This window comes from Canis aureus, chromosome 30, assembly GCF_053574225.1.
Source record: "Canis aureus isolate CA01 chromosome 30, VMU_Caureus_v.1.0, whole genome shotgun sequence".
Classification (NCBI taxonomy): Eukaryota; Metazoa; Chordata; class Mammalia; order Carnivora; family Canidae; genus Canis; species Canis aureus.
In genome coordinates, this window is record NC_135640.1 from 7,607,144 (window position 1) to 7,623,709 (window position 16,566).

The following is a 16,566-nucleotide window of genomic DNA, read 5'->3' on the forward strand; positions in this document are numbered from 1 at the left end:
ACACTGAATATCACAGTACATGTAACAAACTAGAGTATTATGAATCCTTAGGGGAACCTCATAGAACTAATACATTTTCTAAAGAAAGCTGCACATGAGTAAAGAGAGCCCAAAATGCTAATTAGATCCTCTCAGTGAAAGCTATAGAAAAGTTGATTCTTGAATCCTGAAGTTGGGCACAGAATGGAACATTTGTATACAGAAACACTGAAGGGGGGGGAAGAATTTGACATAAAAGCCCCTCAATAGATGATTTACACAATTCATGAGAAAATAAATAATACAAAATAAAAATATAACAGTGGGAGAATGTCAACCCTCCTGAAAGGGTTAAGTATGAGAACCGATTTCGTATTAGAAAGGGATTATGTAACAACAGAGGGAAATACTCACCCTAGCATATGCTAATTTAGTCAGCTTTGCCAGGCGTTTCTGTGTGTGTTTGGCTGGCTGACTCACATTCCTTGCCTCTCCTTTTTGCCATTTTATTATGAAAGTAAGGAGGTTGAACTCTCACAAAAGGCAATAATAGCAGTAACAAAAACAAGTAAAAGCACATTATATGTGTTTTATCCTTGCTAAAACATTGGGGTATGCGTTGTGGAGGTCAAAAGGAAAATCACCCAAACTGTACGTATTCAGCACATAGGCTTTAGCAAATCTCCCTTTCTTGAACCACTCTTCATTCCTCATTAATTACTTTTAATAGGTCTTTCAGGTTAGGAGCATGGTCGGGACTGGGGGGATATTATATTCCTGGACAGTGCAAAGGAAGCTGAGTTACTATGTTACTCAGACTCCAAAATAGAAAATAGAGAGCAGTAAAGGAGTGACAATTAGACAAGCTTATTGTATATTTTTTGTTTGCTTTTTAATACAAATATTCTAACCATCTCTCATTTCAACCTAAATCTACTACTTAAGATTGGAAAGTAGGGGGCATATAAGGTATGAGAATGAATGGAAGATATGTAGGTGTCATGGGCATTTTCCCCCAGAGGGGATAGAGGACAAGCTAACGCAAAATATGAATTCATTAAGAGAGTAAAAATGTATTTTACACACTATAAATTTGAGTTTGGATGTTTAAGTAAACCTTAAGGGAGTCACTTGCATTTTTAAAGGCAAACACTTTTAACAAAGAAGCCAAAAATATTTCTCTATAAGAACAAATTAATTGTTTTTTATAAATCATACTGAATCAATATAACAGCTATACACTTAACAGTTGGCAGCACATCCTTGTCAGGAAAGGTGCTTTCTTGCTCTATTCCCAAAGATGACTTTAGATAAACAATGAGTGCACCGTTACTGTAAATAAGCCATCATCAAAAACATAAAATTGTTAGGGGATCAATTTGACCAATAAGAACTGTTGCTTTCTTAATGTGAAGTGATTTGCACTACTTGATCATACTTAGCTCTAAGATTTCTTATTTCTCAAAGCAAATGATTCCTTATTTTTATTTTCTAATCTCTAATGACCTCTGCATCTAGCCCCCAGAATAACTGTTTATGACTAAATTGGAGCTTCCCGTTCAGCATCCAAGTGGCTGAAAGATAATTTAAAGATTCAAGTAAAAACTATTTGCTGACTTAGAAAGAGTTATATCAAATGTTGAATAATGACTGTCTTAATATTTACTTCAAAGACCTCTAAAATAGAATGTAAATAATTAGTAGCCAGCCCTCTCTAAGGCAGATCCCTTTACAACTTCAGCCCTGTGTCTATTCATGTAGTGGAAGGGTCTCATTACTTAGTTTCATAAGCACAAAAGAAGATTCAGAATAGATGCTCAGCTCTATCACAAATTCAGAAACTGTATATCTTGCTTGTGTGTTTTTAAGGGGAAATCCTAATCATTGTTAAAGCCTAAGAAAATTTATTCAAAAATATACTTTTTAACCCTCATAAAAAGGGTAAGAGAAAATAACTGAGTGCAAAGAAAACAAACTCTTGCCTTTTCCTCACATCACATCCCATCCCTGACAGCTCCCAAATTATAAAGGTACCTTTCAGTTCTAAAAAATAACTGTATACTTTAAACTTGTATATATGTGTATGGAGAGAGTAAATGATTGAGGGATATTCCTTTTTCAACAATTACATCTCTGATTTTGACATTAATATTTAACTGATACCTAATTAAGCAGAATATTTATTTTTATAATTTTTACACATACTACATACTTCTAAAATGATAACTATTTCATATCTGTTTAAAGAAACCCACTGAGCTCATTTCTTAAGTAAAGATCAATATGCATAGTATGTGCAATTATTTTTTTCTCTAGCAAATGGAATAAAAATAAACAAAGCTACATTAGTTTCTGTTATCTGAAATGGTTCCCTTATAGGCTGCCTGTAACAATTGGTCCAGAACTATTACTTTTATTAAGGGATCTATTTAATGCTTTTGCCTGTGATAAATAATACCTTTCACAGAGGAAATTTCTCTACTGATTTGATGTTAACAGAAATTCCACTTCACAATGCTTAACTGCAGGAATACACATTGAACAGTTAATGTCTATTTCTTTTAAAACTACTATATTCTCATAATATAAGAGATGCTATAATAACAATAATAATAAGCAATAAAACCTCACAACAACAACAAAGGACTGACTCCTTACTCACTAAAAGAGGATTTAACAATATTTCCTAGCCCAATATTTATAAGGTCCAATACATGTAAACAACTGCATAGAAATCCTATTTTTAACTTTGCTATTTGTCTTCATGAAACTGGCCTGTGTCTCTGATAGTTTGCAAGAAAATAAAGTATTCACCATGTATCTGGTGAGAGCACTGATAATTTTATTAGGATTTATTTACTACATTAATCTCCAAACAAAATATGCACTCATTCTTTCTTATGCTTTGTCTTCAGCTCACATGATTAGAAATACTCTCTGGGTTATTTCTGGTTATAAAAAACTGAAGGATGGTTCATGTCTACCACAAGCTCTGAAAAGACTTCCCATTTCGCTCATGCCACATGACTGCTTTCCTGTGTGTTCGCCTGCCGCTGCAGAGCACATTAGGCCTGAGATGCCATTTGCATCATCACACAGCAGGGGGCTTCAGCTGCCACAAGCTCTAGGTTAATCCTCACCCACCTCTTTACAAGAGGAATTTGCAGAAGATGCCTTTCTTTGATACTACAGAACTGCACTCCAAAAACGCTTGACATTTTCAAATAAAATGTTGGCAATGAACTTGTCTTTTTAAATATTTTTAGGTTAAATCAGTAAATTATAATCATGCCCTTCCATTTTTCATGAAATGAATTGGTGATCTGATCTAATGCAGAATACTGGTGATTTTTAATCAAGGAAAAAATTTAAAAATGGGGAGGAAAATGCCATGGCAAGAACAACTGATCAGATTGTATTCATTTAAAAATGCATATCAACAGCCATTGCTATCTACTTTTCTACAGGAAAACTGTTTCCTAAACCAATACAGCCTACAAAATGTTTAACTCTTGTGGCATCACTTAGCAAAGTTTAAGTGCTGACATATTATGAAGAGATGCAGCTATTTAATTCCATTAGGACATACCTATTCATGCCAACACTATTTATTATGTATCTACTGAATTGAGAATAAGAAGATTGCACAGATAACAAAGGCTCAGGGCTTGCCCTCAGGAAGCTTAAGTTTAGTAGTCATTGGGCACTAGAGCTGTTCCAGGAGGATCAAAAAACCAATACCTGCCAATTCCACAAAGAACTCTAACTTCAGCTTTTGAGTTTGGCTTCCTCAGTTTGTGATTTCTCACCACTTCCTCAGCCTACTCAGCCAGCTGTTACACATTGGGTGATTTTGCCAAGGTTGTTAAACGAGCCTATTAAAATGAGGACGCCTTCTCAATAAATCTCGTGGAACGCACATCAATGTTATCAAATAAAACATCAATAGGATAGGTCTATTTATATTATTAATGTACCCCAAATCCTTCATAATAAATAAACCTTACTTGTCTCAATCATCTGATACCCCATAGATTTCTCATTTTAAAAAGAAAATTAATATTATCTGATATTGATTTTAGGTCACTTTAAAATGCATGACTCACATTTCTTCCAGCATTTTTATACTTCCATTTGTTCCTTAAGTAATTAAAGTAATTTTTTTCATTAAAAAAATGGCATCTCACTATTTCAATGTGGGGCAAATAGTTCTCAAGTATCTGATCTTCCAGGGGAGAAAGCAGAAAGAGGCCTCTCCATCAATGCTTACTTTGGTCATGTTATGCTCCCACAGTTCTAATAGTTGTAGAAATGGTGAAGACAATGAAGTAAGTTTCCATATCTTGATAGAAAATCTGCCCAGAGACTCCCCATGTTTGCAGGGAGATTTTCCTAATTACTAAGTGTCTGGGGTTTGACCATTTAAATCATAGTCTTTGGCTCTTATGTACAGATTCTACTCTTTAAAGGTTCAGTTGTTAATCAAGAAAGGGAGGAATACGGTTCTTGCATTCAACATAAGAAATGAGCTCAACAAGACTCAGGCTATTACAAATAGAAGGAAATGAATGGGAGAGATAGGCTTTTAAGAAGCATTAAGTTATCAGTGTTTATTTAAGTGTATGTAGGTGTATTTTGTACTTTATAATATACTTTCTAAAAATGTAAGGGGAAGTTTATGTTTAGTGTATTCACTGAGGCAAGTACTATGCATGTCCAATTGACCTTCAATTTGAAAGTCTTTCTAAAATAACAGATCATTTATCAAAATATCTCATGGAAAATAAAACAAGACAAAACCAAACCCTAAAATCCCAGTATTTGTGTTGGATGTGTTTTTCTGTAAGACTAACTCTAAAAAGGAAACAAAGTTCTCAACAAAATCTCTATGTATGTCTATTTTCTGGTTATATTTTGTCCTTTCTTCTTTGCCCTTTCTAGGACCGTTTTCTTGTGCTAAACAAGACAGTCTCCATCTTTGCAGTGCCCCCTCAGGCATGGAAAGGGGATACAGCTTCAGCCAGGGTTAGCAATTGAACTGGATCTGCTCTGTAACCAAGAGAGGTTTCAGTTACAGGTGGCAAGCTTTTGCACACCTCCTTCTAAAGAAATTCATTTCTCTAAACTGTTCTGTACCCTCATTCCAGATTTTTCCCCTGCCTATGATGGAGGAAAATAAGAAAGGATGCCCCATAAACTAACACAGAAGCAAATTTTGTTATCTAAGTAGCCTACATTCCGAGTTGTGCTTTGGTCAGAAACATATTTATTTCCTTCTAATGATTCATTTTCATTTCCTAAGAATCCACTGAAGACAAAATGGTAGATTTTTAGAATAGTACTATTTTTTTTTAACTTATTTTATCATTGACTTGATTCTCACCACTGGCTCATTAACTTTACATATTAACAAGCCAAAAGGTTGATTTTGCTTCCCAGAAAGAGTAAAATATTGGTGACAATGTAAAACACAGAGAAGATATGTTCAAATGAGTCTTCTTGTCTAAAATAAGGCATAGTGCAAGAAAGGGGATAATAATAGAAAAGCTAAATTAACTGATCACTATTACTTAAGTCACAGAATACCACCATAGTTCCGATAAAGCTAAAAATAAGAAGCTGTAGACTGCCTATAGCATTTGCCTAGTCATAACTACCAGCAGGCAGAACAGACTCCCTCTAGCCAAAATCAGTTAGTTGCTCACTAGTTCCGCCGCCACCCTTCTTTCTCTGCACATAGAAAGGAAAGACCTGCTAAGTATTTAATCTGTGTCCAGGAAATAAAGCTTTTCATTTTACAACCTAACCAAGTCCTAATAAAAGTGTAGGATGGTGGGAGAAAACATAAACCTCAACCCTGAAGCAATATTTTTGGCCAAGAGTAAAACAAGGAAGGCATGAGCAATTTGTTTGAGCAGGAACTGACAATATCAACAAAGTGCGATGTGTCTGTGGAGCAGTGTTTGATAAATGTGAGGCAGCCATAAACATGAGAAGACAATCCAATGGTGCTTTGCACCCCCTCCCCCCTCTAGTTTTTTTTTTTTTTTTTTTTTTCCTTTTAAATCCTCTTCTCTCCTTTGGTGTATTAACATGGCCTGATCTAAGATGCTCATAAGTACACAGACCTTGTTGGGCTGGCGCTTTCTCCCTGGTTGCTGTAGAGGACGCTTATTTATTTATATATTTGGACCTGATGCTGGTGCTGCTGTGGGTTGCAGTGGTGCATTTTCTCTGGCATGCCCACACCCCTTCCACCACCACCTCTAATCCGCTGTGAAAAGCAGCACTTTTTAAATAATTGGTTTACGTACTTAATAAAAGAGACCCATGTTCTTAATAAAAGAGAAGGCAGCTGATGGAATCTCTCCGGGTAGAGAGAGAGTAAATCCTCCTCCAGGCTGAGAGAATGAGACACCAGCAGACAGTTATTTTGCAGTGCAGTGAATAGACAATTCATGGGAAATGTTGAAGGCAGAGGAGGCGACCCCCAAGCGCAGTCCACTGCCCACATGCTCTATAATAAATAATCTCACACCAGCCCAGCAGTGTGTGCAATGACGTGCCGGGGCCAGCACGCACAGATTGGCAGGGAAAACACATCCAGCGGTGTCGAATTTTCATCGCAATCACCAAATTAACTGATTTCCCCACATCACACTCCCACTACCCGGCGTAGAGCGCGCGCGCAAGCGCGTGCACGCGCACGCGCACGCGCGCACACACACACACACACACGCAGAGCTGAGAAATGCAAGTTACTGAGAGGTGAAATAGGGTATCTAGGAACACGTTTCAGCATGGATTAGAAACCCAAGTGATGTGTCAGCCTCCCGGGGTACTTGTGAGAGGGTGGGAGTGTGAACGGTGGGAAATGGGACGAGGCAGCGTAAGCAGGAAGAAGGCTGTCGGCTTTCTCGGGGATGCTGGCACATGACATATCTGAAATTTACATTTAACACAAAACACAAAAAAGATGGTAAGAAATATCTCTGCAAGGTCAGTTAGTTAATTCAGAAAAATTCTGTCCACTGTGTTTTCCTTCACATCATAAATATGCATAAATAAAATACATCCCAGTCTATATCCTGGAGGATAGGAGGCAGGATGCATTCCAAGAACTTGCTGAAAGATGGTTCATTGACCTCATTTAAATCCTCCAAAGGCCAATTGGGTTTTGCACGCCTGCGGTCTACTTGTGTCTTACTTCCAGATTCCTTTTACCAAGGGACAAATAAATTTGATCAACTTATCTTTCCCACAACTACAGAAATGACGACAGAGGGGTTAGAGGTGGGCAAAGATTTAGCAAGAAATCAAGAGTCACCTAGCTTTAAAAATCCTATAGTCCATCGTTTCACATCCATCCTTCCTGTATCTCACTCAAGCCGCATCCCTACATTACTCCTCTCTTAAAAGCAACAATTTTCCGCCTGCCGGCCGCAGCCCACCCAGCCCTAGCATGCCGCCTCTGCCTCACCACCACCCAAAGTGTGCTCTGCCCATGCACTCCTACTCCATACATTGCCATTCATTTCATAACCAGCGTCGTCCTCCCATTCCACAGGGCCCCCTCCTCCTCCTGCAAAAGAGAGGATCTGAGGAAAAGTGCACCCCAGTTCCCTAGCCGCTCTGCATCCAAACCCAGTGATTTGCATAATAACAGCGTTTTGTGCGGTTTCCCTCCACTGCGGTCGCAGGGGTTCTTACATTTCACGTGAAAGGATAATATTAATTACGAAAAGAAGCGGCAGAGAGCAGAGCGAATAGAGAGGTAGGGAATCCAAGCGAAAATCCCTTAGCAGTAAAGTAACTGCTTAGGTGCATATATTTCTTTGCTTAAAGAAAAAAAGAAAAAAGAAAAAGAAAAAGAAAAGAAAACCACACAGGCTGATCAATTTTTAAAAACAGGCTTGTTGATAAAGTAGCTTTGAGTCTTTTGATTTTTCCCTTCCTCTTTCCCTTTTTTATTTCTTGATTTATTCTTTCTCTCTTTACCCCCTTTTCCTTTTTCTTTTCTTTCTTTCTTTCTTTCTCTCGCTCTCTCTTTTAAATCCCAGACAGTCTCCTCTCTCTTCTCAGGTGAATGACACGTCTCACAACACATATCCCCCCCGGGGATGCTATTGCAATGCACACGGTGCTGCCGCTGCTGCTGTTCTCGCCGTCTCGGTAGCTCGCTCCCAGGCTCTCACTCACTTTTTAAAGATACACGGATATGATGATGGTGGGAAGAAGAGAAAAGAGAAAGGCGACCCGAAAGGGGGAGGTTAGAGCGATGACAAGGATGGAGAGGGTCGATCAGGAGCGTGATGTGGGAGGTGGCGGGGGGGGGGGTGGGGGGTGGGAGGGTACAATGTTCAGAGAAGGCACAAGTTGCCAGCCAAAAGGCGTGGGAGGTGTGTGCGGGGGGTGTTGCTGGCGGGGACGGAGAGTGAGAGATGTGGGAAGCTCAGGTGAATGAAAAGGCGAAAGGTGCCGCGCACGGGGCTGCCTGCTGGGAGAGCGAGGCTGAGCCAGCGCCAGAGATTCGAGGGGCTGGAGCGAACGGCCACTGCCCCCTGCCGCACCGGGGAGTAGGGGGAGGGGGTGGAAATCGCCGGGGACCGGGGGACTGGAAGGGGAAGAGTGGAAATATGGGGTGGAGTGGGGATGCTGGGGAATGGGCGTGAAGTTGATGCTCCCCGCGGCGGGGCGGGGATTACCTTGTAGCAGGAGCCCGCAGACGCTGTAGAAGCGGAGGACGGCGCTGCGTTTCCAGATCATGGTCCCTTCTCTAAAGGGCTGGGAAGGAACGAGGGGGGCGGCAAGATGCTGGTGAGTGGGACACCAGAGTGCAGGGCTCCGCCGGCGTCCTCCTGGCGCCTGCTGGACCCTCGGCGCCCGCCGCGGCGGTGTTCGAACCCTCGGACCCGGATTGGAGGCAGCAGAAGCGGCAGCTGCGAAGCACCCGCAGAATGGGGTTTCGGTGGGCGAAAGAGTTTCTTCTCCTCCTCCTGCCGGTGGTGCAGCCGCGACAGCCCGTCAGGCAGGCGCGGGTTCGGAGCCTGCCTCCTCTCGGCTCGCACCGCAAGTCCCAGAGCCCGCGGGGGCTGCCCGAGCAGGTGGTGCAGGGACGCCGGGGTGTCGGGGAAGGTGCAGGCGAGGGCTGCGGGAGTGGGCAGGTCGCGGAGGGAGGGCGGGGGCAGGGGGGCGCAGGCAAGCAGCGGCCGCCGCTCGCGCTCAGGGTGTCTCGGGGTCCTGGGAGGGGAGGTGGCAGCGGTGGAAGCGGCGCTGGCGGCGGCGGCGGCGGCGGCGGCGGCGGCTCCCGGATGCTCGAGCTGCAGCAGCAGCAGCAGCAGCAGCAGAGGCACCCGCGGCGGCGGCGGCGGGGACGGCGGCGGCGGCGGCGGCGGCGGCGGCGGCGGCGGCAGCTCTACAGAGCACCAGACACAAGGGCAAGCTCAGCGCGGCGGAGGCCCCGCCCCCACCCTGGCCAGGGACAGACACCGCCCCCCGGCCAATGGGAGCGCACCCGCCTCCCGGGCCTGGCCAATCAGAGAAGGGGATGGGTGGAGACAAACGCCGGGAAAAACAAACAGGCTTCTCAAGGACCCTTCGGGCAGGAGGAACCGAAGCCCCGTTCACACCCCCTCCCCCGGGTCTCACCTCCCTGGCGACGTCTCGCCCCACCCCGACGGAGGAGACGCTCGCCCTCACTGACCGCGCCTTGCCCTCAGGAATGGTTCAGCCAATCGCCACCGCGAGGGGGCGGGGTTAGCCATGTCCCCAGCCGATTCTGGGATCTGCGGTGCCTGGGCCAGGTCCTGGGTGCGAAGTTCTTGTGCGCATTTGGGCTCCTAGAGCAGATGGTGGCTGCACCTGCCCACTCACCAGCTGCAGCAGCATCCTCTAACGCTCTCAGCAGCAAAAGGGAAAGATGGCAGGGGGCGTGGGAGAGGCTAAGTATAGGGAGCGGCACACCTACCTGCCTGCAGGGACTTGTGTGGCAGAGGAGGAGAAGTTAAGGGTGGAGCAGATAGATGAAATTGTTGTTTTTCAGGATTTTGACACAGTCTAGGTATAAATATCAGTAGAGCCTAGTGAGTGACAATATTGGTCAGTACTGCGATCAGGCGTACCCAGTCCAAATCCCATAGCTGTCACTTCTCGCTGCATAACGTTTGATGATTTTAATGAATGTTTAAGTGGAAGCCTCCTCAAATGCAAAGCGTAGATAGTAATAGTACTTAGCTTTTAGAGTTGTAAGGATTAGTGAGGATACAAATATGTCAGTTCAGGGTCAAGCAATGTGTAAGTGCTTTATAAATGGTGGCTCTAGCTGTTTAGTGGGATTTTTCTAATTCGGGATTGGAGGAAATCTTAGGTGATCCTCTATAAAGGCTTTAATAATAGCTTTAAGGGAGAAAAAAACATAAATGTACTTTCTTCAGAGACTCATCCAAAAGTGGCCGTGGAAAGGAACTTAGAAATCTGGAAAAAAACCACCTCTATAAATCAGCATCCTGAAAAGTATCCTTTAGAAGATAAGCTATAAATGAGCAGGACACAAATAAATCAGAAGTTGTGTTTCCAAATGAGTTTAATTCCCAGGCTTTTCCCTATGACCAGTTTTTAATTGAACCAAATTAGCAGATGATGGACTAGTTCAGTAGTGTTATATCAGTCACACCATAAATAAAGTCTGCTTTGTTTGAGAGACTGCATAATGGAAGCCTGCAAGCAAGAAGACAGAGGGAAAGATGAGAGGCACAATCAATATTGATGCCCTTCGCTCTTTCCCATTTGTTGCTTACTTTGCCACAACCTTTTACAAATTCAACCCTTGCCTTTTAACTAATGACCCATTCATTTCTCTGTCCACCTTTCTCCCCAGGTTCTCAAAATTAAGAAGGAAAATGTCCATAATAAAACTGCAAGTGGACTCTAGAAGAAAGAGGTTGTGTGAATACTCTTATTATTGTAAGAGATAGTTGCCTACTGTGAGTTTTAGCTGTTAGGAAAGTCAGTAAGTCCAAGGATACTGCTATCATTTGAACTATTGTGAGCATCAAAAGGTGAAACTCTAATCATTATTGACTCATGCTTAGGTTTTGTGTCAGGGAGAATATTAAAAAAATGGAAATGCCAAAAAAGTTAGGATTTCTTTATTGAAATGGTAATCAGAGTTCCTATGGTCTAGTACATGTCCTACTGCTAGCTGTACCACCTTGGGCATGTAGTTAACTTTCCTGACCCTCAATTTCTTCAATCACAATATGCAGGAGATGCATTTGGTGACTTCTACAGTCTTAGTGAGATAAACAAACAAAATTCAATACTCCTAGGATTGCTATATTCAAGAAAATGCCCAACCAAACATGAATGAGTATCTCAGAATTTGTTATTAATACTCACAAGCAATTTGTGGGTTTTTTCTTGTTGATAACTATCTCAGAAATGAGGATTTCTATGCTGAAATAGTCTATAGGTTTACTATAAGTAGATGATCCTCAGACCAGCATCACCACCAACACCTGGGAACCCAGAACTGCAGAATCTCAGGCCCTACCCCATACCTACAGAATGAAATTCTTCATTGTAACAAGACTCCAGGGTGACTTATAGATAGATGAACTATGAGAAACACCTTTCTTTAACACAGCTTTACCACAGACTCAACCTGAGGGAGAATTCCAGTAGGTATTCAATGACATGGAGAACACTCTAAAAATCCCAGAGGATTTTTGTTAAATTACTATTTTCAGGAATCCTAACAATCTCTGTGTCATAACAACACTGAAGTAACTCTTCTTGTAAGCTATGGGGAGAAAAGTGATTAATTAGGTCATTTTAAAATGGTTGCAAGTTTGATTGTGATGACAGTCATAGACTTTCATGTAATTATGAGTTCTTGTTAGTCCAAATACCCAGTTAGGGACTGGAAGAAAGTTTCCACTAATTCTAGTCCTGGGGTCAGTGGGGGGGGGGGGTGTGTGTGTGTGCATGGGGTGGGGGAGGAGACTTACTATGTGAGCTCTGGCCATTTGGATAAATAATACAATCTTCAAGGATAAGGGATATATAATACTGTATCTTCTAAATAGTCTATTAATTAACTTAAAAAATATCGAATGCTTAATGGTTGTAAGATCTTTAAATATTTTAAAGTGTGGCAATGGTCAAAATGTTATAAGCTGTCATTGCATGAATAAAGTCACTTAAAAACTTAAAATATTTCTTAGATGCAATTAAATATCTTTAAATACCTTCATTTCATAGTTTTAAGGCTATTATTATCTACATATATTATCAGCGTCTCAGTAAATGTGCAAATTAACTGACCTCTTATGAATCATTAGACGATGAATTAATTTCATAAATTGCCAAAAGATGGCATCTATCCATGCATCCCTATATGCAATAGTCTAAAATATTAAACTTATTTGGGAGATTTTCTTTATTTTCTTTAGCATTAAGCATTGTATTACCCTTCACTTTGTGGCAAAATATTTTTCAATATTTAATTTCATCTTTTGAAATGAATTTTATTTTTTTCAAGTTTTTTTAAATTGCAGTTAGTAAACACACAGTGTAAGATTAGTTTCACGTGCAAAATTTAGTGATTTATTATTTACATATAACACCCGTGCTCATCACAAGTGCACTCTTTAATCCCCATCACCCATTTGACCCAGCCCCCACCACCTCCCCTCCTGAAATGAATGTTAACATCTAGAGAAATGAATGCTTTAAATGTAAGCCATCTTTTTAATACTCATTTGAAGAGTTATGTAAAGACAGTACATTTTCCTTGCCTTGGACATGATGTCCTCTATGCTTATACGGTCACAGAATAGGATGATGTCTCTACTCCCACATTACTACCATAGATATTAGAGTTCTTTTAAGATCTATTTCACAGAGAAAACTGCACTTAGTTTGTACTTTATGACTGTTCCTATACCAGATTGAAAGAATTGGGATTTATAATGATGCGATGTTTATGCCTTTTCTATTCTACTAGGAGCAAAGTAATTTCCTGACAGTTTTAAGGTGATGGATTTGATAATTAACTAGATGAGGGAAATCCTTTCACAATGTATATGTGTATCAAATTATCACAGTGTGCACTGTAAATATCTTACAATTTTATTTGTCAACCACACCTCAATAAAGCTGAAAAGATAAATACAAGAAAATCTGCTTTCTTTAAATTGTGGCAAAATTTTTTGAAATCAGAATGGGAAAATTACTGTGTCACTTTTTACCACTATGGACACATTTCCTGGGATTTCACATGGCTAGTTAGGATATTTATATTTTTCTTTTAAGATATTAAATTTTAGTGGAATACCTAAACACTTTAAATATATAGTCATTATTGATCTCCAGGACTAAAAATCTAAAAATCCATGCTAAATTGAGTCTCATAGCAAACTGACTCTAGCAGTAAATTGACCTAGAAAAAGAAATTTCATGGCTTGGTGAAAATGTAGACCATTGTGGAAGAAAATTAGCTTATTGAGTACTGGAAGCATTGATTGTCATTCTCCATGCTCACCAGCATTTTAAATATGAGGTCAGGTGCCTTTGTTGCAGAGATGTTAAGAATCTTTCTATATAGTATATCATACATATCATACACTACACAGTATATAATAGTACCTACATTTAAGATGCACATAATAGTGTATAAGCAATTTTAACTGCCTTTAAAAGAATTTTAACTAAACATTTTGCTGTTTACAAAACATTTACTGTCTTTTGTCAGAATTATGACCTATTATGTCATTCATTCATTTCAACTTATATTAATGCTTGTATATAAAATTGTTGAAAAGAAATTCACAGATATTCAAGGATTTACAATCTCAAGATGAGCTATCCCTGTATTTTAACATAAACTAAATGGTAATATGACCAACACTTATACATTGTATCATTTTAAAATATGAAATCACAATATAGAGAGTAAAAATGACCTGGTGATGTTGTAGAGTATAACTTTTATCTCTACAATGATTGAATCTAAATGATATGTGACCATCACACACTTTCTTAAACACATCAAGAGGGATAATTCCTTTCCCTCTATTTCCCTTAAAACAAGAAAATGTTCACTCTACCTTATAGAAGATCATTTGATCCTGGAGTTTAATAGCTGCTAATGTATAAATAGTTTTACAAATGACCCAGGGTATATATCATGGAGATAATTCTTAAATCCTGGACAGTGATACTGAAGATGGCTCTACTTAAAAATAAACAAACAAAAATCCTCTGAAGAAAATTACTCTACATTCATTCAAGTCAATCTCATACCTGCCACATGCCTTTTGTATGTAGTTTTTTCTACGTGGACACGTTTATTGAAGATCATCATATAAGTCATTTCCTTTCTTTATAAACAAGTCTGTCAAATGTGACATTCTCTGAGAGTCATTTACTAATAATCCTTTACCCCCTCCATCCCCAACTCATCTAGTCTCTCTTTACATATCTACCTTGTTTTATTTTTCTTCATGCCCTTTATAAACCTGAACTTATATTATTCAGTTTCTTTGTTTACTTGTGTATTGGTTTTCTCCTCAACTAGAATGTTAGCTGTAAGAATGAAGGGACTTTGTCTTGTTGACTGGATTTTCAGCAATTAGAAAAGGGCTAAAACAAAATAATCACTCAATATATATTTGCTGAAGGAATGAGTGTATCTATCCAACGGTGACTATCTTCTGGTTTAAATTATATAAAAATTGATTCACTTGCCTTCCCTCTTTCTGTCTTTTTCTGAGGCATCATTTTTTTCTTAATAAATAAATCTAAGCATTCTTAAGTAGAACCACTCAAAATAAATTTTAGCACTTATAAAAAAACCCCACTTAGATTTTTATTTAAAAAATAAATACATATGAATCTGATTTGTTTGTTTGTTTGTTTGTTTGCTCATAAATACAGAGAACAAACTAGTGGCTGCTGGGGGGGATGGAGGTGGGGAAAGGTGAAACAATAGGTGAAGGGGATTAAGAGGTACAAACATCCAGTTATAAAATAAATAAATCACAGGAATTAAAAATACAGCATAGAGAATATATTCAATAATATTGTAATAACTTTGTAGATAGCAGATGACTACACTTTTGTGATAAGCATTGTGTAATGTATAAAATTGTTGAATCAAGGGTTGTATACCTGAAACTAGGATAGCATTGTATATCAACTATACTTCAGTTAAAAAAATACAAACTTAAAAAGAAAGAAAAATAAGTACATATGAGTTGGTAAAATACAAACTATGTAGGAATAAATAAAATACATACTCAGTGAAAGTACTTTAGTGATTCCATTACCCATATATAACCACTGTTCACTATTCCTGATTCTTTCAACAGCAATCAGTTTGAAATATATAGATAGGAATAACTATAATCACTTCTTAAAATGTACCTGATTGTTTTTCAGTCATCTCTTTATACCCTCGTTTTGAGAAAGCCTTTTTTATTTGTACTAGTATTTAATGTAGTTTCTTTTTTTTTAATTTTTATTTATTTATGATAGTCACAGAGAGAGAGAGAGAGGCAGAGACACAGGCAGAGGGAGAAGCAGGCTCCATGCACCGGGAGCCCGACGTGGGATTCGATCCTGGGTCTCCAGGATCGCGCCCTGGGCCAAAGGCAGGCGCCACACCGCTGCACCACCCAGGGATCCCTTTAATGTAGTTTCTATTAGAAATATTACATGATTCTTCTATGAAATGAGCCAGGCCAGTCTAATAATATGGAAACCAACTGACTCCATTCTTGATCCAGACTGACCGAAAAAAAGGAGCTGTGTTAGTGACTCAATGGTAGAAATAAAAAATTCTGAAGAACTCTATAGTGTTACTTGATTCTTGAGGAATCCAGGGTATAAATTAAGCTACTTTATAATTCTACTGTTTAAGCAACTACGTTGATCTACATCTCTAGGGAACATTTAATTTGTTACTTAATAAAATAAAGAAAATAATAATGATAAAGCATCTTGAAGTAGAAAACAATCAATTACTAAAAGACAGAAGAAGAAGAGGAAATGAGACTGGAAAGTTATATATAAAGGAATAGCATGGCTTTAAAAATATGGTTTCAGGGATCCCTGGGTGGTGCAGCGGTTTAGCGCCTGCCTTTGGCCCAGGGCGCGATCCTGGAGACCCGGGATCGAATCCCTTGTCGGGCTCCCGGTGCATGGAGCCTGCTTCTCCCTCTACCTGTGTGTCTCTGCCTCTCTCTCTCTCTCTCTCTCTCTCTGACTATCATAAATAAATAAAAATAAAAAAAAACTTAAAAAAAATAAATAAATAAATAAAAATATGGTTTCAGGGACACGCTCAGCAGATTGAGCATCTACCTTAGGCTCAGGGCATGATCCCAGGATCCAGGATCAAGTGCTACACTGAGTTCCATGCAGGGAGCCTGCTTCTCCCTCTCCCTCTGCCTATGTCTCTGCCTCTCTGTCTCTCTGTGTCTCTCATGAATAAATAATCTTTTAAAAAATACATTGTTTCAAAAAACTAAAAATTAAAAATAAAAATATGGGTTGTCCTCTTAGAGCTGTGGTGTCTAAAAGGTA

The 16,566-nt window shown here is 39.7% G+C and overlaps 1 protein-coding gene across 3 annotated transcripts in view; it reads right to left on the minus strand.

Annotated features, from left to right (window-relative positions):
* CADM2 (cell adhesion molecule 2) overlaps nt 1-9,353 on the minus strand; it is a 1,060,955-nt gene extending 1,051,602 nt beyond the window's left edge. The window contains exon 1 of one of the 3 annotated variants that reach the window (XM_077878754.1): nt 8,685-9,353. In XM_077878754.1, the coding sequence (XP_077734880.1) occupies nt 8,685-8,745 (61 nt within the window). In that variant the 5' untranslated portion in view covers nt 8,746-9,353. The remainder of the gene's footprint in view (nt 1-8,684) is intronic. The other 2 variants (XM_077878755.1, XM_077878756.1) reach the window with 2 other exon arrangements.
* Nucleotides 9,354-16,566: the final 7,213 nt, after the last annotated feature.